The 27,070-nt window shown below is 36.4% G+C and overlaps 1 protein-coding gene across 2 annotated transcripts in view; it reads right to left on the bottom strand.

Moving 5' to 3' along the window:
* Window positions 1-563: 563 nt before the first annotated feature.
* map3k21 (mitogen-activated protein kinase kinase kinase 21) overlaps window positions 564-27,070 on the bottom strand; it is a 30,535-nt gene continuing 4,028 nt past the window's right edge. The window contains exons 2-11 of one of the 2 annotated variants that reach the window (XM_056470796.1): window positions 20,508-20,688; window positions 17,677-17,825; window positions 16,945-17,120; window positions 14,093-14,333; window positions 13,478-13,600; window positions 12,314-12,418; window positions 9,132-9,282; window positions 8,904-8,998; window positions 5,127-5,816; window positions 564-3,109 (exon numbers count right to left, since the gene is read on the bottom strand). In XM_056470796.1, the coding sequence (XP_056326771.1) occupies window positions 2,724-3,109; window positions 5,127-5,816; window positions 8,904-8,998; window positions 9,132-9,282; window positions 12,314-12,418; window positions 13,478-13,600; window positions 14,093-14,333; window positions 16,945-17,120; window positions 17,677-17,825; window positions 20,508-20,688 (2,297 nt within the window). In that variant the 3' untranslated portion in view covers window positions 564-2,723. The remainder of the gene's footprint in view (window positions 3,110-5,126; window positions 5,817-8,903; window positions 8,999-9,131; window positions 9,283-12,313; window positions 12,419-13,477; window positions 13,601-14,092; window positions 14,334-16,944; window positions 17,121-17,676; window positions 17,826-20,507; window positions 20,689-27,070) is intronic. The other variant, XM_056470797.1, reaches the window with a different exon arrangement.

Here is a 27,070-nt window from a genome sequence, read left to right as displayed (position 1 = left end):
TCTGTTACTTAATTCCCAACTCTCTTCAACTCTGTGAAAAGATTTTCACATCTGGGAAATAAAAACTGCTTCAAAGGTTTAATCTCTACCAATCTTCCACAACAGGAGAAATGATTGTGCTTAGTCAAAAACACCGGATCAATTCCTCAAAAACAGGCATCATAGTATCGTTACTTCATTATACAGTATGTAATAATCATTGCAAGACATAAAAAAAGAGGCACCACAATGTCTCTCGCGTCCTTTGTTCGTATTCATCCTAATGTGCAGTTGTCTAAACTAATCATAACGTTATTAATATACAGTGCATCCAGAAAGTATTCATAGCTCTTCACTTTCCACATTTTTTTATGTTACAGCTTTATTCCAAAATGGATTAAATTCATTTATTTCCTCAAAATTCTACACACAATACCCCATAATGACAATGAGGAAAAAGACTTTTTTGAAATTGTTGCAACTTTATCAAAAATAAAAAAACTCTTTAAAAAAAATAAAATAAATAAAATTAAAAAAAAAAATTTAAAAAAAAATCACATGTACATAGCATTTACAGTCTTTGCTCAATACTTTGTTGATGCACCTTTGGCAGCAATTACAGCCTCAAGTCTTTTTGAATATGATGTCACAAGCTTGGCACAGCTGTCTTTGGGAATTTTTTCCCATTCCTCTTTGCAGTACTTCTCAAGCTCTATCAGGTTGGATGGGAAGCAACAGTGTACAGCAATTTTCAGATCTCTTCAGAGATGTTCAATAGGATTTAGCTCTGGGCTCTGGCTGGGCCACTCAAGGACATTCACCGAGTTGTTGTGAAGCAACTCCATTGATATATTGGCCGTGTGCTTTGGTTCATTGTCCTGCTGGAAGATGAACCGTCACCCCAGTCTGAGGTCAAGAGCACTCTGAAGTAGGTTTTCATTCAGGATGTCTCTGTACATTGCTGCATTCATCTTTCCCTCTATCCGGACTAGTCTTCCAGTTCCTGCTGCTGAAACATCTCAAGAATGATCAGTGGAAACAGAATGTACCTGAGCTCAATTTAGAGCTTTACGGCAAAGGCTGTGAATACTTATGTACATGTGATTTTTCAGGTTGTTTATTTTTAATAAATTTGCAACAATTTAAAAAAATATATTTTCACATTGTCATTATGGGGTATTGTGTGTAGAATCTTGAGGAAATTAATGAATTTAATCCATTTTGGAATAAGGCTGTAACATAAAAAAATGTGGAGAAAGTGAAGCGCTACTTTGCATGAAGCGCTACTTTCCAGATGCACTGAAACCATCATTACATGACTCAAATTCCAGTGCTACAAAACATATTTTGAAGGAACAACATCACATAACAGGTGTTTTGAACAGACAGCACATTGACTCTGAATAGTTACAGTAAATAATTCTAGTCCCTACCATAAAAAGAAAAGCTTTTCAATACTGTAAGAGCGTTTTCTCAAACACATCTTTTCCGACAAACCAAGAGTTACAGTATTCTTCCATTTGACAGCCTAAGATCACAAAATAACCATTTGTTCTGAATCACATCTTGAAGAGATGTATATAAACAGTACTTTGACAAAATGTGACAGAAAAACAAAACAAAAAGCAAGATAGTGAACTAAATAACAAATTGAAGTATATTTTAAGAAAGGTGCAATGGCTCCTGATATAATTATATAATTATAAACCTATATGCATAAATCTAGCATTCTGGTGCTTGATTTAGAGTGGATTTATATCAAATATTAGGCTTTGAGTGGCCTGGAATGATTCATTATATAATGGCAATATCAATACAGCCGATCGATTTATCATTATTTGGCAGTACGACGAACATCTAAATATTTCAGCATCGTTCAGGAATCAATTTAAAGAAATTCAACATAAAAACGGATGTAATCTATTAGTAGATGTTTAGGGAAATTGTGTTGATTCATGAACACACTGTATTGCAAACATAAGCTTTGTTAGTTTGGTCAGTCACATTATCTATGCCACTTCATCTCTACATCAATTAGTATTCATATACAAACACTGTGGGCCCTGTTTATGCCTTTCAGTTGACATTACATGATACAGGATCGAATGACAAAAACACAAACACTTTCAAAATCAGTAGTTTCTAAACAGAATATTGTTGATCGTTGTGTAAATGCGTACAAATCAAGTCACTTTGTAAAAACTGCAAACCTCGACTGTAAGTTCAGTGGAATGTTCGTATCATTCGCTTCATATACGTCACTTCATATTAAATTACATCGCAAGGTAAACAGCGTATAAATAAAAATACCACAGAATATATCCAGCAGCAATGGCTCAAATATTGATCAAAGGCCATGATGTTTGAGGAAAAGTTCACCTAAAAATGTTTTTGTTGATAACTGACTCACCCTCAGGTCATCCAGGATGTAGCTGACTTTTCTTTCCTTCAGTAGAACAGTAAAGAAGATATTCAGCAGAATTTCTTGCTCTTGATCACTCTTAAAATTCAAGTCAATGGCTACCTGCACTTTGAGTCCAAAAACAAAACAAAACATACAGGTGAAACAAGATTAATGCACCTTACACTAACAACATCTAAAATGTCTGGAGTAAGCAAATTAACAGCAGTTTTCATTTTTGGGTGAACTATCCCTTTAATCGTGGACAAAAAAAACACTAAATGTTATGTTGAACAGGCAGAATCTAAACAAAAGCAGGATTGTGTTCCAGATGCAGCTTATTTCAGGATAAAAACTGTTTCTCCAGTTCGAATACAGACCCCCGACTTGGTGTGCTCTGTATTCGGCAGAGGGGAACGGTGCAGTCTCGTTTTTGACCCTCTGTGTCCATGTCCAGTAATGAGCAGCCGGTTTTGACCTCAGCGGGGAGCAGCATGTCCAGGTTTTGGGCACTCTTCTCCCCAGAGTAGTGTCCCAGAGAATAGCTCTTATTGCGACTCTTCAGAAGACTCCAGGAGTGAGATTTGCCTCTGAGGGAAAGCGGTCTGGGTCGAGATACTGATTCCCCAGAGGTCTGCTTGTCTTGAAGAGGCTCTTTGTCAGCCTTCTTCTTTGCAGAAGTTTTAGAAGAATCATCTGGACTGACTGGCAAGTTACTGCTTCCATTGACTAAAGCAAAATGAGAAGTCAGTAAACAACAATTTAGAACTTTAAAAAAAAAAGGGTTATGAGTAATGCAGTAATGAGTGTGTGCAGTAATATACATGTATATATATATATATATATATATATATATATATATACACACATACATACACACTCAGCGGCCACTTTTTATAGGTACACCTGTCCAACTGCTTGTTAATGCAAATTTCTAATCAGCCAATCACATGGCAGCAACCCAATGCATTTAGACATGTAGACATGGCCAAGACAATCTAATACAGTTGAAACCGAGCATCAGAACGGGGGAAAAGTGATTTAAGTGACTTTGAACGTGACATGGTTGTTGGTGCCAGATGGGCTGGTCTGAGTATTTCAGAAAACTGTTGATCTACTGGGATTTTCACACACAACCATCTCTAGGGTTTACAGAAAATGGTCCGAAAAAGATAAAAATATCCAGTCAGCGACAGTTATATGGGCGCAAATGCCTTGTTGATGCCAGAGGTCAGAGGAGAATGGCCAGACTGATTCAAGCTGATAGATAGGCAACAGTAACTCAATAACCACTCGTTACAAGAGAGGTATGCAGAAGAGCATCTCTAAACACACAACATGTCCAACCTTGAGGCAGATGGGCTACAGCAGCAGAAGACCACATCGGCTATCAGCTAAGAACAGGAAACTGAGGCTACAATTTGCACAGGATCACGAAAATTGGGCTAAAGAAGTTTGGAAAAAAGTTTCATTATTACAACGCAAGGTCTGATGCGACATTCAGATGGTAGGGTCAGAATTTGGCATCAACACCATGAAAGCATGGATCCATCCTGCCTTATATCAATGGTTCAGGCTGGTGGTGGTGGTGTAATAGTGTGGGGGATATTTTCTAGGCACACTTTGGGCCCATTAGGACCAACTGAGAATTTTGTCAATGCCACAGCCTATCTGAATATTGTTGCTGACCTCTTTATGTCCACAGTGTACACATCTTCTGATGGCTACTTCCAGCAGGATACCGCACCATGTCAAAGCGCGAATCATCTCAGACTGGTTTCTTGAACATAAAAATGAGTTCACTGTACTCAAATGGCCTCCACAGTCACCAGATGTCCATCCAATAGAGCACCTTTTGGATGTGGTGAAACGGGAGTTTCGCATCATGGATGCGCAGCTGACAAATCTGCAGCAACTGTGTGATGCTCAGTCAATATGTCAGTATGGACCAAAATCTCAGAAAAATATTTCCAGTACCTTGTTGAATCTATGCCACAAAGGATTAAGGCAGTTCTGAAGGCAAAAGTAAGGCAACCTGGTAATAGTAAGGTGTACCTAAAAAAGTGACCAGTGAGTGTAAATATGTAATATGTTAATATGCTACAAGTGAATTTTAAATCACAAAACATTGCAAATTGTATTTTAGATAGAACTTCAAAGCATTTTAAATGTTTTGCTATTTTTATTAGACAGAAAATGTTTGTTAGTATTAAAAAAAATATTAATTGGTTGATATTTAAAAAAAATATATATCCAAAAAAATATGTGTTGGCTATAATTCTAAATTTATTTTTACATAATTTTCCATCTATTTTAAAAAATACATAATCACTGTTAAATCAATTATTTGAAAAGCAAAGTAAGTTTAGATATCAAATGTACACCATTTACAGGAGAGTGTAAAATGATTAATAATTTAAATAATACATGTCAACAAAGATAATTAGTATGCAAATCTATACATGTATACATGTTTATCAGCTGATATTAGATTTTTATCTAAACTATCAATATTAGTGGATTTTCAGGATTCAATTGTAAATATTTATTTTCCACATGCTATCTATATTTAGATTACCTTATTAAAATCCTATAAATAATACTTCAAAATGTTACCTAAAATATTATTTTTAATCTAATGCTGTAAGATATTTAATTTAAAGATCACAGAATATTAATATCAGTCACCAGAAATCATCCTAAATATTACGACCATCCCCAAAAACAACTTTTCATCGTCACTCACCGTTCTGGCACACAGCAGGACTGGACTTCTTTCTCCTCAGTCGAGAGTTGGCTCCAGAAGTGAGCTCTTGTACATGTGTTGAGTGCAGTCCTTCACCAGCACCATTATTCTGAGGCATCTGTGAACTGCTCGTCTCATTCACCAGGTTAAACCCAGGACCCTCGAAATCTGACTGCAGGAGGCACTTGGTGGAGTTGCACTCAGAAATAGATGACATGGCGAGCAGGTTTACGGGTGCCGTGGAAACCTCATCTTTTCGCGAACGTCCGCCTGGAGGGCTGGTGCTGCGGCGGAAGCGAGTGGCGCGCTGAAACAGGCCTTCTTTTTTCTTCTTGTCCTCGCGAGGCTCAGGTTCTTCATTGGCAGGGTTCTTACAGACCTCTCGCAGGTCAAAGCCGAACGCAACGGATGCCAGGATCGAGGCGCAGCCATAAAGAATGGAATCGGTGCGGCAGCGGGTGTTGCTACGCTTCAGGCTGTTGGTGGGTGTGTGCTGTGGTGTGGTGCTGGTGGAGCTGGTGGAGGTGGTTGGGTCCTCCTGGCTCTCGGCTCCTCCTCCTGTTGAACTCTGGTTCTCCCCCGGTTCATCTTTCCACAGAGGTAGATCGATATACACCTGGTTGGGGAACTTGAGTTGCTTTGGTTTGTTGTCGGATGCATCAGCAGAGCCTGCTTCATCTTTATTGGTCCCTGAGGGAGGGAAAACGTCAGTGTGTCAGTTGATCAGCTGATCAGTTTAAATCTGCTTTCCCATTATGGCTTTTGTGAGACAGAGATAGACAGGCTCAGTGATTGTCATCACAGAGTTTCATTACATATCAGATATATCTATACACACAATAGTGTCAAACAAACATACTACAATAATAGTTCTTAACATAAGTAATTTTAACATAATTTTAACATAAGTAAAATATTTTTTATTATTCTTTTTAACCATTTATTAAACTTACTTACAAGTGTTTTGGGAAAAAGTGTACAAATGTATGTTCAAAAACATGTGTTCAAAGCAAATCCAAAAGTTGTAAATGTCTGCACTATAAATGAATTACCATGTTTGTAAACATTCAGTATGCACGCGCAGCGAGGTGGCAGAAAAAAACGGGAGCGCTAGCATTTACAGCGAGGGAATGATATCCAATGCGGTACAGAGTTTGTTGATGTCTTAGAAATAAGTTATATTGATTACATATTGTATATATTATTTACATAATGCTTTCAGCGTATAATAACAGCTTGTCACCCAGTGATAAACACTGTGATTCAGTAAAATTAATGTTAAAGGCAGCGGCGTTCATCTGACAGGTCCATTTGCGATAGCACCCTCCCAATGGATATTTGATAAAACGAAATGACCAAGCATCCAGCCCCAAATATACAATCTCATTGAAGCACCAAGTGATTTTACAAGAGAGAAAAGTTAAAGGCCTACAAGTCTGTGGATGCCAACAATGTTGTTCTGTGTGGTCATGTGCAAGAAATAATGTTCCATGATTACCAGATTCAAAACAGTAGTGCTAAAAACAGAGGTTCTGCCAAGCCAAAGACAAGGAATAAAGACGGAGCTATACAAGGCCTGGGTAATCATCAACAAGCAAAACTACTACATTCTGACAGCGAACTACACCTGTATGGCAGGGTATGTAAAGATACACAGAGGTAAGTTGGTTTTATATTCGTACATTCTAACTATCTCCTTAATAATATAATTTTATAAAAGTATTATTTGCAAACTCTAAATAGCGAAATCATATTAGCAGCCAATGACTATCAAAGTACAACATTGTTCACAGTCAAAAAAAAAACAAACGTTAATGTTGTTTTCAAGTCACACTTGCAGCTCATTTCAGACCGAATATTCAAAGTGCCGTGGTAAACAATATAGGGAGTGTGTCACAAGTTGTCACTGAATGAATGATGTGAATATAAAACCAACTTTAGCCTAATAACTTACATTTTTACGTTTCATTCTAAGAATTTAGTGTCCGCAGTTTAATTAACCATATGTAACTGTTTTTGCTGAAATCATTGCTGAAATCAAAAATGAGTAATGTGTATGATTCAGCATAGTGTGAACTTACCTGATATGAAATGAGAACTGCAGAGTCCAGCATTTTTAATTAGGTCGTCTTTCATTTAGCTGCCTTTTAGCCAAAGATGTCTGCGGTTGGCATTAAAAGCAGTGTGAAGTTCGGTAAAAGTTACATTTTTGGCATCGAATTTGGCATCCTACTGCACAACACGACATGTTTGCTATTGCAACCGGTCTTTTTTAGCAACCGTGAACCCGTGTGATGTCATGTGTGACGTGGGTTGATAATTCGTCTATAGATATTTATCAATAGAGCAAATTAACATGTTTGTGAATATTCTGAATAAATTGGAATCATGAAACAAAAACCTACAACATTTGTCACACAGGTTTTAATAGTAAAAACTCAAAAACCATTCATTTTCTCCACAGGGAAAAAGATTTTTTACCAAATAGTACATCAAATGTAGGCAACATTTCCAAATGAGATTACAAAAAAATCTATTATTTTTAAGTTTATCTAAGCTAGTATTATACTTACTATGTATGTGGGACTCTAATTTTGAAAATGAGACCAACATTATCTCACGTAATGAAAACAGGCATGAGTATCTCACCACAGCTCGAAATCAGAATGCAAGATACAGAAAAGTTGGATTATAAAAGCATTATCTATATTGGATATATAAATTGATTATTCATTCATTCATTCATTTTCTTTTCGGCTTAGTCCCTTTATTAATCTGGAAACCACCAACTTATCCAGCATATGTTTTACGCAGCGGATGCCCTTCCAGCTGCAACCCATCACTGGGAAACACCCATACACACTCATTTACACACATACACTACGGACAATTTAGCCTACCCAATTCACCTATACCGCATGTTTTTTGGACTTGTGGGGTAAACCGGAGCACCCAGAGGAAACCCAAACCAACACGGGGAGAACATGCAAACTCCACACAGAAATGTCAACTGACCCAGCCGGTGCTCAAACCAGCTATCTTCTTGCTGCGAGTCGATTGTGCTACCCACTGCGCCACCGTGCTGCCCATAAATTGATTATATATTTTATTATTTTAACCTGTATATTGTGATTAATGAGGCTGCTGAATATAAGTGTTTAATGCTTCCTAATGCACTGTGTCATATCACTCAGCTCTTACTGTGAGTGGAAATACAACCAATTTTTGTGTTTTTAACATTTATTAATTAATTATTAAATATTGTTGCCTCTGTATTCATATACATTAAAACCACAAAACACAACATTAAATAAATCTCTTTACCCCTTTTGTCGAGTTTTACACAACTGATGAGCACATTTTCATTTCATTCACTCACCCCTAGCTAAAATAAACCTCTCTACCAGTTCAGTTGAAAAGATTATCATTTAACAAGGAATCTACTCGATTTGTTAAAATATTTTTTTGACAACTAAAGTATGATTATTTTGCATGTGTATTTCAGAACACATCATGCTGTGTGTGTGAGCTGCTGAGCATCAGAGGAGAAATCATTAATATTCATAACCATTCCAAATAAGGTAAACATACCTAATATGTAAATATCAGCAAACAATTTAGGATATTAAATCAATGACCTCTATGGCACCTTTAAGGTCAAGAAGGTGGTTTCTGGGAACTTAGTTTTTGTGATACAATTAAATGACAAGAAAGAGAGATATAAAAACTGAAAACATGTAAAAAGTAAATAGAAGAGGGGCCTCTTTTTTTACATACCCTGGTCTGCAAACAATGCAGCTAATGGAACAGACTTCTGAGACTTCAATAGACTGGTGGACCAAGGACTGCTTCCATCTGAAAGAGGTCGAATTCTAAAGACAAGATGTCAAGTGAAACACAATTAATAACTCGTAAGAACACAGTAAAACTCCCTAAATAATTGAAATATATACTATACTCAAATAAACCAAGCCATTGTCTAAAAGAGAAAATAAATCCCCTAACCTTTCAGCACCATTTCCTCTTTCCTTTGTCTGCACAGAGCTTGGTCCCCATGTGCGACCCTTCTTCTTAAACCCTTTCTTAACATCTTCAAACTCCTCTGGTTTGTAATTGGTGCTTCGTCCCCATGTCCTGTTGCTCTCATCCAGGGTCACTAGAGATAAAGATTGACACAACTTGAAATAAAATTGCTTGTACTAATGGAACATCTAGACAATCCCAATATGTCAAACACACCACAAACTAAAATTTAATCTATTAGTCCTTCACAGCAGCACAGCAACAGCTTTTTTAGGGGATTAAGAAAACCTCCACCATTCAACAACACACAGATGGAATTACCGCAAGTGTTAGATCATTACAATCATTCTGAAAACAGTTAATAGAGCTTCAGAAAGAACATTGGGTTTACTTTATTTTATTTAAATCAAAAACCACTGTTGCAACTAGGGCTGGGTGATTTTATAAAAGATCAATTTGAATGGGATGTTTTGCACCTTTTTTTAAATCAAATAATTGCAATTTTAAATAGAAATGAGAGCAAACACTGCAATTACAGTAATACAACCACTGGCCATGTACTGCCATCCAACAGAATGTGCGTTTTTGTTTTGAAAAACATGAGATACAGGTGGCAGATTTTTTTTTTTTCATTTATTAAAAATATATTTGTTTTGATTGACATTTCTTGTGTGACATCCTGACGTGACAACAATGGTCGAACATGTCCATCAAGTACATGTTTAGATACAAAAAGTAAGGAAAAAGCAGTGCAATACAAAACTATTTAAAAAATATATTTACAAAACATTTGCTGCTAATAATAGGCAACTTCAAGTGTTACGTATTGAATTTATCAATTAAGTTGAGCTCTAAAAAGTGTTTTGACTACAGTAGCTTCATAACTACACAATAAGACATTTATGTATGTATGTATGTATGTATGTATGTATGTATGTATATATATATATATATATATATATATATATATATATATATATATATATATATATATTTTTTTTTTTTTTTTTTTTTTTTTTTCCATTTTAAAAGGAGTTTTTGTCCAAACCAACCTGACACCAGCATAAACTACAACTGAAAATGACCACCTCAGGTGCTGATTATGTGCTTTTTTCCGGTGCTAAACGTTACCACTTTAAGCTTGAATTCAATGTTTGCCATTCTGAAAGTAGCAACAGATAGTTTACCTCAAAAGTTAAAAATAAAATAAACATTAATTAAGCATAAAATGTTACAACTGTGCCTCAGCACAAACCAACAACATTAGTCACTCGTAATAAGGCTTGGGCGGTAATACGGTAATATGTTATACAGCGGCATCTAAAAATAGCAACAGTGTCAGTTTCAATACCGTTATACCGTCATAAAAAACAATGCACTTATATAGGAGACAAGTATTAAATATTATTTATTTAATGCCTAAAAATGCGTATGCGTGATTGTCATCACGAGACAGTGTGGAGGAGAGAGAGATAGGTGAGGTAAGATGGCGAATCACGCACCAAGTGACCTGGTCTCGAAAAAGAACACAATCTCTGCAGTTTGGCAGTATTTTGGGTTTCGACCGAACGAGAAGGGAGACGTGGTAAATACGAACTAGATGTCTGCATTCCCGCTGCTATACCTTGGGAGCTGCGGGACCCGACCAGATTTCTTGCGGTGTGGGAATACATTTCTGAATAAAGCGTGGAAGCAGTTGGCAACTCTGGTGTAATTTGAACGGGAATGGTTTAGACACAAGCCAACAGTTTGGTGATGCTGTCTGAGCCTTACATCATAATTTTTTTTATGCACAGTAATACCGTATACCAAGGTAAAATAGGGAGGAGGTTTGACGGTATCAAAATTTGGATACCGCCAAAGCCTACTCATAATGTACTTTTAATAATGTTTAAAGTGGTTTAATATTTATTCATCATTTTCAAAAGCTGTCCATTTGTTTGGAGTACAATGCACTGTTCTGCGTTTCTCAAGGTCTGGTATTTATTTCTGTCATGTCGTATCTCGTGTGGACAAACAAATTGCTTGTTGCTGGAATCTTGTCATGTTGCATGTACTTAGGACGTGGTGTAACAAAGCATTTTTGTATTTTATATAACTTCTGAATACCAGGCTCATTCTGAAAACATGTCCTTATATACATTTCTGGAGAGCGTCAAATACGTCCCAGGAGGTAAGTTATTTTGTAGTTTTTGTTTTCATTGTGTATGCTTTTTGAGATCTCAAATAAAATTTTCTGGCGAGTGCCATTCGCCCCTCCTGTTCTCGTGTAAATCAACCAGAGGCCGCTGTCGACAGACTGACTGAATAACTGACTGACTGACCGCTCGACTGACCCACCCTCCTTCTTCCCTAAACCCAACCAATAGTGTTTTCAAAAGCACAGTTGACCCGCCTACCCACTGCTCTAAACCTAACTGACAGTTTTAAAAAGCAATCCAGAAAAAGAAAAGCCCTCGTCTGATTTTTACCACGTTTTCAGATTTTACCACCTGATTTTACCCTGTTATTTACTTGTTCATTTAATTTTCTGGCTTCTGTTTTTGTCTTACCCGCTTTCTGGAAATGTTCTTCACTGGACTCAAACCACATCGTTGTGGTCAACGCCTCTCTGCGTCATTTTAAAGACAAAATGCAGCCATACGAACTTCTGGCTTCATAATTTGTGATATTCGGAAATGTAAATACGGCTGTTTTCAGAATGAGCTTATGTTGCAACATCATGCGTGGTGCATTTCAAACGAAACTTTAAGCAGATGGTTTCACTTATTCTAAATAAGGATAATATTACTTGACTCATACTACATGTACATTTTTAAGTTGACTGCATAAATGTAGAAATATTACCTTTAATCAGTTAAATGCTCTAAAAAAAACAGAGCACTTTATATATTGCCATACCGCTCAGCCCTAGATGCAACCAATCAGAATTTTGCAGCACCAGCTCAAGGTCCACCGAAATGTCCTTGACCCCCAAAGGCAGTCAAAGCAAATTCATTTCCATCAAAACTTCATTAAGCATCAAGCAATGTGTTATGACAATCATTTGTATCCCAAAGGCATCAAAAATAAGTGTTGTGAAGCCAGAGCATTAATGATCAGGAATCACACCAACAGAAAGTTAGCTGGGGTGACTTTAGCTTATAGGACCGTAGTGTCCTTGCCTTTCTTGCTAAACCCGCTAGGAGGATTACACTCGCTTGTGATATCCACATCCTGGTGATAGACAAACATACTGCCCTTTCGGCTAGTGTCACCTCTGTGGCTCACTGATGGAAAGAAAATATGTGATCAATGTGTGACAGACACAGGATTCAGAAACCATTGGCAATGGCCTGGACGACACCTTTTCAAATAACAAACATTTCTTTTTTGTCACACAGAGCTGTTCATAAATGGATTCGTCAGTAGGACTTTCCTTGGTATATATACTTTTTTTGTCATGAAACATTTCAGAAATGGGCCAATTTTGATAGACTATAAAAATGATGCTAGCTTTAATTTCAGTTTCTTGTTTAATTACTTTACCATTTAATTTTTTATAATTGGAAGATAAACTGTGAAATATTCAATGAAAATACAAAGATCAAACTTTAGACTTCCATACCTACTTGCAAACTTATTCATTAATTTTCCTTCAACTACGTCCCTTATTTATCAGGAGTCACCACAGCGGAATGAACCGCCAACTACTCCAGCATATGTTTTACGCAACCAATACCATTCCAGTCACAACTTAGTACTGGGAAACACCCATACATTCACACACACGCTATGGCCAATTTAGTTCATCCAATTAACTTATAGAGCACGTCTTTGGACTGTGGGGGAAACTGGAGCACTCAGAGGCTGCCGGGTGAACCACTGTGCCGGCCCATTTAGAAATATCATTTTAAATTATCATAATATAAAAAATGAAGCTTTTGAGAAATTACATTGCATTATCCATAATTAAACTACTCAACAATGGTAAAAACACCAGGCATTTTTGTGATAAGGAGTAACAACTAATATTTATTTGCTTTTTCTATTGCAAGTTGTGTTTTTCTGTTTTATAAGCTATCAGAAATTCTTCTTACTTTTTGCGCCTCTGTATAAAGTATTAGATTAATGTTTACTAAATATAAGCCATAACCTAAATAAAATAGGAACAATATTCAAACATTTCTTAGCTTTTAATGAATTTCAATTCTAAAGGTTAAAATGTATTGATTTTGAACTATTATCTCACATATCAGGCTCTTCAGGGTTAATTAAAATCTCAAATATATTGGAAAAAAAGAGTGTAAAACGTGGTAGGTAAAGAATGTAAGAGAGTTGGTACTTACACTGAATGGCTCGGAGGCGAGGGATCAGTGTCGGGCTGCTGGGAGGGCTGGAGTTTGTGCTATTGAGACTTCTTCTCTTGTCCATCGTTGGAGAGGCCTGAACTGTGATTTTGTGCTGAAAATCTGTTATATATACACCTAAGGTTAGTAAGTATTAATACCACTGTAAACATTTCTTCCTAAATTACTTCTAACATTTTTACATCACACTTAAAACTCCAATGCTACAGTGGAAAACAATAAAGTAATGCAAAACAATAGGGCTTTTCATTTTTTGCTTAACCTAGGATTATCATTTTGCCAATATTAACTGCAACAAATTTTACTCATTTAGAAAGTAGGGTTAGCAATCTTTGTGCTGAAAGTAAAGAATAAGGACTGTAACACAGGGTTTATAAATATAAATTGTGAAAGGCCAGTCTATGAATGCAGATTGCCCAAGATTAATTGCTGACCTAAGGTAAAATATGAGCAGTATGAAATGCTGTTACATTACATGTGATTAAAAATCTGTCAGATTTAACGCTTTATTTCACCAATTTACTGAAATAAAGTAATCAGATTTTCACAATATGAAACAATTGGAAAGAAAAATGATTTGTAAGACAACTGAACCTGAGGGTAAGCTGATGCGGTTTCCATCTTTGAGCTTGAGGCGGCTGCGTTTGAATTTGCCCTTCCTTTTCTTAACATTGGGCTTGTCCTTGTTTTGTTGGAAGATGAGGATGTTGAGCTCACGCTCCAGCACGTTAATCTCCCGCTCCGCCAGCTGCTGCTCCCTCCTCTTCAACAGCTCTTCATGAGACTTCTGCTGAAGCGCTGCTCGCGTCAGCTCCTCCTCACGAGAACGAAGCTCCTATTAAAGGTCAAGAAAATGCAGGATCAAAAACTATAGTGGAAGAACTAGAGATGTACCAAAATTAAAACTCTGGATGTACTTGGCTAAAAACTAAATCTGCTTTCATGGAACATGCATTTATGGAACAAAATCAAGGAATATTAAACTTTGTATTTTTAAACAAAACTGAATATTTTGGAAGTGAAATCTGGAAGTTGGATATGAAGTATTGAATTTTTAAGTATGAAATTGTTTTGAATTGTAATATTCACAGCTTAAATAAACAGCTGTTAAATTTTAGGACCTAAAATTACAAACCCCGGCAATTCAAGTCACTAAATTGCAAGCTGTTGTTAATTCAATGTATTATTTTTTCCAGTTAGTGCTATTCGACAAGCTTTTTATTTCAATTACTTTTGGCACTGATTTTGTTCCATATGCATTGAACATTGCTGGACAGTAACCATTTTCATTTCATATTTTCAGACCTTTTTCTTTAGTATAAAAACAGATAATTGTTGCCAACCAAAAACTTGGTGCATCCCTACCAGCAACCTAAAAACTGAACAAGAACAAGAAGGTAAGTTAATGAATGAATTTTTGGACTTACTACTCCTTTAAACAAATATAAACACTCTGATACACTGAATCAGCGCCTAAGGAAAAAAACTGGATAGTTCTCATGTTTACGAATATAATCTCTACCTTCAAACAAAAAAGACATCAGTGGGATAAATGGCAGTTTCACTTCCTTTGGCCCTGGAGAACTGAGCTCAGATTCGTCTCTGCTTTAACACCTAATTTGAGATTGGCCATGTGTTCTTGAATTTACCCTTGAGCACCACAAACATGTCAACAAGGCAAGACATTTATACTTTCGCCTGGCGCTGCATCGCGCACCCCCTTGACTGTGCGCAGTTTTATTGTTGACGCATTCGCCGTTGAGATATTCTTTAAAATGACAGGGGGCGGGGTTAAAAGAAACGCACTGTAAAATCAGATGAATAAACATAGAAGTAGGTCGTTTCTGGAACTACGTCATATCATTAATATCGTTCAAGGTTTTTTAACTAATTATTTGTATTACTTTTATTAACGATTGTAAAGATTTTTATAATCATTCAAGGTTTTTAAAATTGAAACTTTGATGCATCAATTGCTTTTGTTCATATCTCGCACAGTTCTACCTAATAAAGTTTATGAAAATATTAATGACAACAGAACATGGATTGCTTATATTTATTTATTTATTTATTTTTTATAGAATAAACTATTTTCACCAATAAAGTGCAGAAAAACAGGACATCAGTATGTTGTAAACCGATAGGTTCAAATATTCTTTTCAGTTATCAAATAAATCATTTGTTCCTTAATTATAGTTTTGTAACTATTAAATTGTTTCAAATTCAAAATGAATGGCGAAAAAACATTTCTGTAATTAAATAATCTGTTTTGGCTTTAACAAACTTGTCCCTCAGGTTTTTCCAAACTTTTACAAAAACTTTCCTCCTTTCCCACTGCTGTTAAAATTTCTAGCCAAGAATTATCAGCCATCTGGTTATCCCTATAATCACGTATGAACGGATCATAAAGATGTTTGTACAGGCGTATCTGTTTCAGACAAAACCTGTGTTTCATATTCAACTCAAATCAAATGCGGCGCCGTGTGAACTGTTCGCTCGAGTCTCAAAAAAATGTGCGCGCTCCCTCAGCCGAAATCATGTCGCACGCATCCAAAGCGAACCTCGGCAAACACAGCAATGACGTCACATTCGCTGCCTGCACTCAAGCGAACTAGCGAACATGCCGACAATAAACCAGGCTTAGGCGGTTACCAACATACGAGCTAGTGAATAAACATTTTATTGTGAACAAATACTTTTTCAGATTCAGTTCTGCTTTTGTTTACACGAAGAACATGATAATGAAAACACTTCTCTTTATTTAGAATCAACCCGCAAGTTTATTTGTTCTTTGCATCTTTTAAACAGAATAATCTGCGTGTAAAAAACTTGCAGACAGAATTGTTAAGGCGCCAATCAAAACAGTTTTCCACCCACATGGAGTAAAGCCGTTGGACTAATCTCTTATGAATAACTTCTGTAAGGAGCTTTTGGGGCACTCAGCCAAGAAACACACTTGGACGTACGATTTGGACAACTAATTAACAAATGAACAAATTATTGACTGGTGAGTAAAAGCTCATTGGGTGCATCATGGAAGAAGATACGTTTGGAAAGACTTAGAATGATGCTAAAGAAAAAAAATTAACTGATCTAAAATCAGGACTTGTACTGGGTATGGAACATAATGTCAGGAATTCTACATGAAGTTTCAGCTGACTTGCAGGAAAAGGCATACTTCATCAACCAATGGTAAATCCTTTTGAACATAACAAGCTGCTAAGACCGGAAGCAGCTTATCATATTAACTTAACTGAACTGAACACTTAAGGCCCTTTCATTGCTAATAGATGGCTTTGTTAAGAGGATTGCTATAAACAATGCTACCCTGTTCAAATCTTAGCCATATCTGATAAGAAAGCAAAACAAAACCAATTGAAACTATAGCCCGTATAACCAGTTCAGAATATAGACAGGAAGCAGACAGACAGTTTTCATCATCTGACCTTTTCTTTAGTGCGCAGCTCATCAAACATCTCCTGGATCTCCACTCTCCAGTCCTCCTGCATTGAGTGGAAGGAATCCTGAGGCATGGTGGCCATCACGGCCTCCTCTATGGCAGTCAGCTGCTCCAAGATGGCAGCAAAGGATGGACGGATATGTGGATCCTGCTCCCAGCATTCTACAAATGACAAGAAGTTGGACTTTTTTATAGGTTATCATTGCAGATTCACTCATTTCAATTCCTTTTAACTAAGAGCTGGCAATTTCCAGTCACATGAGGTGTATCTAATAAGAAGACAAAGTAAAAAAAGTAACATTTTATGCCAATGGAGCTTACAAGTGACCCATTTTGAATGAAACAAGATAATTCACAAAGCAATTTCACTGCTGTGTTTATACTATTAATATAAATTGCGCAATTTTAATAGCATCATCACATTGCTCAGGCCCTTAATAGGAATTACACACACATACCCTGTATTTGAATATAATAATGCAGGGAAAAAAAACTGCTGGCAGTCACTGAGATTAATTTAGATGCGGTACATATAAAACTGCTTGTTCAGTATAAAATTTATCATTAAAACAAGAAAACCAATTATTTGTTGCATATCATTATAGATGTGTCCAGGTGTTTAGTACGTTTAAGTCTACCATATACAAAGTGACAATAAAAATAACTCATGCATAAGGTTAGTTATTTGCATTTAAACAAGAAAAGCTCAGTGAACTACCTTCCATGAGCTTGGCAAAAGGCTCTGGGCAGGTAGATGGAATTGGAAGGGTTAATTTGTTGACGGCCACACCATAGGCAACTGCCAAACCATCAATGCCACGGTAAGGAATCTCTCCAGTCAGTAATTCCCAAAGGAGGACTCCATAACTGGAGAGAGAACAGAACGCATTAGACATATGACAACATGGTCAAAAAAAAGTGTCAGTGGGCAGATAAACAGTACTGTTACAATATAATATCAACCAGGTTAATGGTGGGTTATGTATTTTTTCCAGGTAATAAATAATACACTGTAATGGGGAACTGGGACACCATTGGACACCACAAATGGACAAAGTTTCTGTGAACTTAAAAACAAACACTAAATACTCCATAAGCTCAAGCTTTAAAACCTAGTGAGCTCACTTGGTGTTTACCTATATGCTGACTTTTAAGGTGACATTGGATGCCAATTTAACACAAATTAATATGATTCTTTAGCATCTTTAAGTCTACAACTTACTTTGGTCAAATTTCTCAATGGTAGTGTAAATAAACATTATTTTTACCCTGTCAATAACCGTCAGTCCTCATCAAGCGGTTTCCCAGCTGTCTCTTTAAATGCTAATAAACTGCTGCTCACATCGTCCCACACTGAGGCTGCTAAATCAGGAATGGCCTGGTTGGTACCAATCCTTTCTTTAAAAGCTAAACCAGCACAGCAAGCACACAATGCCAACCAAGCCTTGAGCCTCTGCTGACTTTTGTCTGCATGTAAGAGTATTTGACGCTTATAATGACAAAATGTGAGATCACGATGGGTCCTCTCCCATGCGTATAGTCGTTGAGTATAATTTATCATTGCTTGGTATTGCGGTCCACCATTATCAATATAAAATATATTCAAACATCTGCATATAAACAAATTTAACAAATGCTCAGCTGCACAATCTGTGCTGGTTAGTTTGTAAACCAACAACACAACACTAATACAAATGGTTCTGCACTTTAAAGATGATAATCTGATTCTAAAGTGAGCTGAACCTGGAGTTTGATAAAAACCAAACAATACAAACAAGAATTGTATTTAAACAAAATATCAGACAAATTGTAGGTACAGCTAAACCCTTTAAATGCAATTTTGATACATGTCCAGCTTCAGTTAGCAGAAGGTCATTGAGCAATCTGGTGAAAAATGTTTTGCACACAAAAGTATGTTTTTTTACACTCCTTTTGGGAAAGGAGTTTTCCCCACTCCTTCCCTTTATATATAAAACTAATCTATTTCACAGTTGCCCCTTCTGAAGCTGGGATTCTGCGTAAGACTGGCTATATAAGACTCTAAAGTTGCATCTGAACACTGAGCAGACAGGATTACTTTATTGCTTAAAACCAGATAAATTAAAAACACCATTGTTAGGCCCTTTGCTAACTGTTTACAAAAAGGGGTGCAAGTAGGGTACAGTCCATACTTTGCTGTATGAAATGGGCAACCCAGGCTCATTCTGAAAACATACCACTACATTTCTGGAGAGCACCAAATACTACCCAAGAGCTATGTTTTTTTGCAGTTCTTGTTTTCGCGAATCCACCAGAGGCCGCTGTGTACACTTTTTCAGATCTCAAATACCTCTTGAATTTCAATTCACGCCTGCTGTTCTCACGTAAATCCACCAGAGACCGCTGTCAACTGATTATCAACTGACTGACCGATCGACTGACCCACCTTCCTTCCCTAAACCCAACCAATAGTGTTTTCAAAAGCACTGATTGACCCACCTACACACGTCCCTAAACCCAGCCAACAGTTTTTAAAAGCGCACATTCTCACCCTGTTATTTACTTGTTTATTTTATTTGTTGGCTTCATGGCGAGCTAACTGGACAAACTGGTAAAAGCGGGAAAGCCACCCAATCGGAGGTAAGCGGGTTAATTTTAAAGACGAAATGCAGCCATATGTCCTTCTGATTCCATAATTCGCAATCTCCAGAAATGTACATAGGGCTACTTTTTCAGAATGAGCCCATGTTGCAATGAATTGAAGGATTGTCAAGTATGGTAACCCATAGTCGAAATTGGTCCTCTGTTTTTGACCCATCTAAGTGCACACACACATAAATACACTCACACGAATGAAAAGTGAGAGCACACACAGAGCAGTGAGCAGTGAAGTGTATCAAAGATGGAGAGAGTCCGATTCATTTACTTCAGGACAGGGAATCGAACCTGCAACCTTTCGATAACATTTCAAAGAATTTTAAGTCCAACTCTCTAACCATTGCTGCCCCTGATGCTCCTAATCCAGAACTGCCCCTAAGGATTTTCACCCTAGATGGGACTCAAACCCACAATCACTGGCTTAGGAGGACAGTGCTTTATCCACTAGGCCACTGGAGGCTTGCAAATAAACTCAGTTTTAAAAAAAAACTGAAGGTTTATAAAAAAGAACCTGCATGTCTTTTCAGCTTGTCTCAGCTGACAGATAGAGCGTAACCTTACTTAACAAAAAACAAATCTACAAAAGTAAAATTTCATCAATGTCACTTTTAAACTGAAACTGGTTCTTTTAGGTCACTGATTTGGAACCCAACCAATACAGTTGCAAGCTAAAGAACTGGGTAAAGTATTCAGTCTGTAATAATACTGACCTATGTTGTATCTCTGAACCATGTGTCTTAAATCTGGCTGAAATTATGTGTCATTGATGGATAATTATTCTGTCTGAATTTTGGACAAGTTTGTAGTGCGCATAATATGCCTGAAAATGGACTGTCTAACCTCAAGTATCTAATTTTCTTTAATAACAGACTTTTTGCCAAACATTGTAATTAACTTAAAATAACAGCTTACCTCCAGACATCACTCCCTTTGGAAAACAGAGAAGACTTGATGACTTCAGGAGCCATCCAGGAATAAGTGCCAGCTGCACTCATTTTGGTCGTTTTGTGCCACTCACGAGCAAGGCCAAAGTCAGTAATCTTCAGGGTTTTTCGACCAATGTCATCATTCTCAATTCTTTCAAGTAATAAAACTATAGAGGGAAAAAACAGAGAGAGAGATGTTTTAGTTATATCTAATATATAAGTTATAAATGAGTAGAAATTCTACAGTATTTATTAAAGTTAAAATGAAACAATGAAACCGAAAACTGATCCAGTTAAGATAAGCCATTTTACAGTATGATGGGAATGTATTCTATGCATGAGTTAGCCTTTGAGCATTAATGTCAATGAAAAATGCAGAAATGCTTAGGGCATAATGATAGTTCCACTCTTTTATTATGAAGTGTAATCTTCAAGGTCATACATAAGCCTACATAAAGATCTCAGAATGACATACAAGTCGCTCTAGTTTACAATACAGGCTTGTACCAAATGACAAACAACATGAGAATATAGGTCATCGTTCTTTGAAGCTGGGAACATCCTGGGGTCAGAAGAAGTATTATTTCTCACCGATTCTGTCCTTGACAATTATACAACTTGAGACGTTTATCAACATCAATACGTGATAAATAGAGAGGCCCTCGGTTGATAATGGTGTCTGATTAATTTGACCTTGACTCGTTTCCTATCACGTCTTGAGGGGGTAACTAAGTAGTTTTATTTTTGGACACATTACATGAGGCCTGGGAAAGTTAAGACGTGTTTTATTCACCAAACTTTGGAGAGGACCGTCCTTGACTACACTCCTACACTCTTGTACCTAATACAATGTGAAACTTTTGGTATAACTGTGACTTTTTATACGTTAAGTACAATAATAGTGATAAAGAAATCAGCATTTTATTTATTAATGCAACAAGGAAGAGGATGCCAGTCAGACTTCAGTGTTGAAATACCGGTTTCCTAATAAGGACTTTAGTTCCTTAACCACTTTGAATAAAAAGAACTACACAGTTTGTTTCGTTTACTAATAATTACATGGGTTATTCTGCTTTTGAATGCAGAAGAGAACATCTTAGTCTAATTCATAATTTGTACGCACAATAATTTATGTAGGTAAACAGATAAACGATCAAAACGTGCTGTCTAATAAATGAAAACAATTATACTATTAAATGCTGAAATATAATTAATATAAATATAAACCTGAAACACCCAAAACTCTTAAATTGTTCACCAATGTTATTTTACAGATAAATAAATAAAAAACAAATGATGTCATCCCTGCACCACATCATTAGGGCCAACATTTACAAAAGTATTCCATTAAGCTTTTGGCTGAGATATGTACACTAGGGATACTCTGATTGATCGGCCGATAATCATATTTCATGACTCGATCGGTAATCGCTAATCTGGCAGATCACATAAACCAGAGGCACATTGAATTAATCTTCAATTATTTGCAATGTTTCTAAATTGCATAGTCATTTTTCTTACCAAATTTTTTATCCATTTTGTCTATTATGTTCTGTAAAGTTGCTTCTGATCATGACGTGTCCACGTTAAATGGTTATATTAAAGATGCGTTTAAGGGATAATATGCAACATCCTTCATTTATTTTTTTAGGAAAGGAGAGATCTTCACTTATGTATCATACATGGAGGGAAAATATGCTTTATGCAATGTTAAAGTTGTATAAAGCTTGAAGCATAAGAATTTGTACTCTGTATCGGCCGATCATCATGATGAGGAATCCGTACTCTGCATCGGCTTCAAAAATCCTGATCGGAGCATCCCTAGCATACACATAACAATCGTCAGTGAAGCTTTAATAACCATTTCAGTTTGTATTGTTGCAGTCTTACAACTAATAACTAATAATCATAAAAAATCAATACTTTCTTATTATGAAAATGGTTATCTGATCTGACATGAACCAGGAATTAGGGCTGGGTTATAAATCGATTTTATCTATTAAATCAAGTTTGAAGTTTACATCAATTTGTTTGAATGAAAATCAGTTTTCATGCTAACCGGTGATGCTCTTTTTTGGGTTACTGTAGTTCCCCAACATAAAAATACACAAACAACATGGCAGCCTCAACGAGCGCCAAGCAGGGAAGATCTCGAAGAAATGTTGCACTCCTTGAAGTAAAAACACAACGCACAAACATGGACGCTCAAACACACCCGCCAAAAAAAAGACAGAATTCAGGGCTCTCAAATGTGCATTTACCGTCGGACACATGCATTTGAACCTGCGCGCCACGCCTTGCATTTCTCACAGTAAGAAGAAACAGATACAGCAATTAATAGAGAAGACATGCATATCAAGGGAACTGTTGGCGATCTAATGTTGGAATCAACGCTGCTGTATCATATCAATCATATGAATTTACTTTCACTGTAATTGTATTACAAATGTGTAATTTTTAATTTAGATTTTTATTCTAAAAGTCTTGAATGAAATTATAAGTAGATCTTGTTAAATTTGATCTTAAAATGACAGCAGAGGGGGGGGGGGGGTCTATTTAAATTGTAATTTTTTTATTTGGAGAAAAAATCTGAGATTTAAAAAAAAAAAAAAGGCCAAATTGCCCAGGCCTACTTAGAATACAAAACGATTTTAAGCTAGTACTTCAATACAACTTTGATTCATCCACTCTTTTCTTAAAGGTCTCTTCTTCCCTTCAGATTTCAATGGCGTCCGTTTTATGGGGCAGAAAATCACCTTTAGATCATGAGACAATAACCACTGCCTGTTGTATGTTTGCCACGGTCCCTCTATCCTTCCAACAAGGCCATTGTTCTCTCCACTGTCAGTCAGAATGTGTGTGTGCGTGTGTGTGAGAGCATTTTGGAGAGCACACATGCTTGAGATTCCTTAACGTTTCACTTCATGTGCCTGAAATTGCAAAAGCAAGAGTGGCACAGTGCCGAGTTTCACGGGGACTGCTGGCTACAGTTCTGCAATATTCTTTACCCCCAATCAGGGGAAGCTCCCTGTCTTGGAGAGAAAACAGCGGCCATTGAGGAGATTAAAAATAATGAAAATAAGCCTTTCAGGCCCAGGAGTCGGTGCATTCTCGGGTTGGCAGTCACCTAGCAACCAGTGCTTGACCATTCCATTGTGCAAACTTATGTTAAGCTTTTGCCCCCTCGTTAGCGACATTCCTTTGAGTGAGGTATTAAAAGATTAGGCCACAAAAACATCATTTCACTCACTATTTGCTATATCTTAAAGGTAATCATTGATCAGATAAGCAAGAGTGGGCACAAAGCAAATCTGATTTCATTTCTTATTTCTGATAGACTAGTATTTGACTTTGCTGCTCGGGCCTCCCTAAAAATGTACCCTCCACCTTTAACCTGCTAAACAATGTAGTGCAACCTGAATGGGCTAGGAGCCCTCCTTAAGAACGGAGCAGTAAGGGTCTGGTTTGTGATGGGTGGGTGTCCTGAGTGCAGCACTAAGCAAACAAATGTTATTTTTTCAATTAAGGTCAGCAAGCTTCTAGTGTTGTTTTTCACAATACTGTGGAGAGATGAACAAACTGAGTTGCGTTAACAGTAGCACTGCCATGCTGAACGGGGGCAGGGTGCCACATCGTGTCTATTGTTGATAGTGGAATGCCATCTATTTTATTGTTCTGGAAATACTCTGCTAATTTAACAGATGCTTAATTATAACAATGCATTTACAAACAGAAATCCACTACATTACATTCAAATGACAGTAATATTTATAAAGCAACGAACACTTTTATTCAAGATGTATCAAGTAAAGAAACATGTTATAAAAAGCTCCGTTTCAAATAAAGGCTGACCTTTTCAACTTTCCACTGAGACAAAAATTCTGAAAAGAAATGCGTCACAGCTTCCACAACAATTTTACGCAATGCAACAGTTTTCAGCACTGATAATGAAATAAATATTTTTGAGCACCTTGAGAGACTGCCAGAAAGGCATGGGCTGGTATATGATTCTGACAGTATGATAACCTTGGATAAAAATATCACGATTTGACGGTTATTGTGATTACTGCTCTAAAATATATTATTTTTAAATGTCTGGGTAAAAAACAAAACCTTTTTTTTCCCCTTTGAACACAATGTATTTGATTTTGAGAAACATTTCAAATAGTTTGGAGCAGTAAACATGTCAGGCTAAATAATTCTAAATAAATCACTGACTTCTGCAGTCTTCATTAGTTTAAAAAACACAGATTTCTTTACAATTTAAAACAGCATCTTTGGATATCTTTTTCGCAGGAGATACTTTTATCCTAAAAAAAAAAAAAGCTTACGCATACCGTGGGAGCGGTATAATCAAAAATTTTGGTGGTTTTAAAATGCTGACATTACCAAACCACGAAGACAGTTCTTTTTCCATGCCTAATGCCAGATAACATTACAGATTTCACACCACATTCATAAATTACACTTTAAAATATACTAAAATAGAAAACAACTTTTAGAACAGTACTAATCTCATATAGTTTTACTATTTCTACTGCATTCTCAAATAATGTAGCCTTATTTAAAATAAACTATTCAACAGTAATACATATCACAAACAGCTTGCTTATACTGTACATTCATCTAACACACCCGCTCTAGATGCCAAAGATAAATGAATCAAATTCATACAGCAATCAAGACTGCATTTAAGTTGAAAGATTTTTGTGAGTATTGATCCGACCGGTTAAACTACTGCTAAAAAGTTACTTCACTTTTAAATGCATCCACTGATAGGCCTTTTCTAGGTATTGGTTAACCAATGTGTAGCATACCAGAGGCAGATAAGCATTAGGGTCTTTCCCAACTCCATCTATGACTGAGAAACATGATAGTCATGTAGTATCCCCTGCAGCTATAGAGTTGTTTTAGAAAATAAGGGCAAATATCCCCATTCACATGAAAGAAATCCTTTCCTTAAACTACTTTGATACACTAAGGGGAAAAACACTACACACAGTTTTCAGAAATAAACACTGTCCTATTTTTTTCTTTCCGGCAGTGAAAGAAAAACCTACCAATTATTTGATCAAACAAACTAGGGCTGGGACGATAAACAGTATTAAATCGAATAGATGTTGATAAGCTCAGCACATTTTTACTCTATATTGATCTAAACACAGTAAATGTGCAACAATAGTAATCTAGAAGTGTGTTGATATTAAAAATGCACCGAATTTTTGGCCACCAAAAATGATCGGCCACCGAAAATGGGTTATGCTGTTTAATGGACTCTCTCATTTTTGTGGCTTTGGCCATTGTTGGGATTCTCATAAATCTGAAATCATTAACAACTGATATTAAAATATATATCTTTATAGTTCAATATGGAAAAGAATTAATCAAGATTTCATTTTTGCCATATTGCTCAGCCTTAAAACAAACATAACATTTATATTCATGCTTGGTGATTATTAATGTGAAGCTCTTTCAGATGCTTTTTCTGAACCTTGTTAGCAGACAGGCCATTTCTCAAGAAGGACACCAGCTGTTCAAACTCTAACCTCTTAACTTCACAACCTGCCAAGGGTCACACTCATTCAGAAGCCATCATTTCTACAGCTAGTGGCATTTCACTTGTTGGGTGCAACTTTAGACTGAGAAACTCTGCTTAAGCAAATGACTCAAACCTACTGTTGAAATGCAGGTGCAGTTTTCAAATAGTCTGCTCTTTTGTCAGGCACAATAATGTGGTGAAGGGATGACGTCAAAACCTGGAAGACCCAAGATTGTCCTATTGGTTTTTATAGTGGGGGGTTTCAATTATTGAGTAAAACGGGTTCTGTTTGTAAACAGAACTCAATAAATCCTGAATGCACATAACAGCTTCAAAAGTCACATGATCAACCATAACGTTTAAAGTATTGTCAAGCTGGGTACCATAGACATTATATAAATATAAATTAACCTAACATTTACAAATTAAAAGATACCATTTTAAAAATTTGAGGGAACACATAGCAAATTATTCTCCTATGGGTTGATGTTGTCCCTGCCACACACAGTTACAGTGGGTAGAAATAAATGCAGTCTTAAACATTTAAAATATTTAAAAGAAGTCATTTAACCACATATTAATGCTGCACAACATTTCATTTGAGCATCCATACCGCAATGTGTGTATTCACAATAGTCACATCGTAGGATTCGATTATTTATTAAAGAATAAAAGATAAAAACACCATTGAATAATATTTTTTTTAAACAATTTATTTAATTTATTTAATTTCTGTACCTGAAAACTCTCCAGAAAACCATGAGACACTGTTTATTTAACTTTTATATTTGCTCTGTTGTCTCTTTATATGCTTGTAATGTATTATAATTCATGTAAACATGCTGCATAGACAAAAAAAACTTGATCATCCCAATCTATCCAAATGAATGAAATGTTTCCAAATAGAGCTATTCAATTCATCTGGTGAAGTTATATTAAAATCGCAATAAATATAGTAGAAAAACAAAATATCGCAATGTCAGATTTTTCCAATATTCTGTAGCCCTACC

This window comes from Danio aesculapii, chromosome 13, assembly GCF_903798145.1.
Source record: "Danio aesculapii chromosome 13, fDanAes4.1, whole genome shotgun sequence".
Classification (NCBI taxonomy): Eukaryota; Metazoa; Chordata; class Actinopteri; order Cypriniformes; family Danionidae; genus Danio; species Danio aesculapii.
The sequence above is the reverse complement of the archived record's forward strand: the minus strand, read 5'-3'. Positions and strand labels throughout refer to the sequence as shown.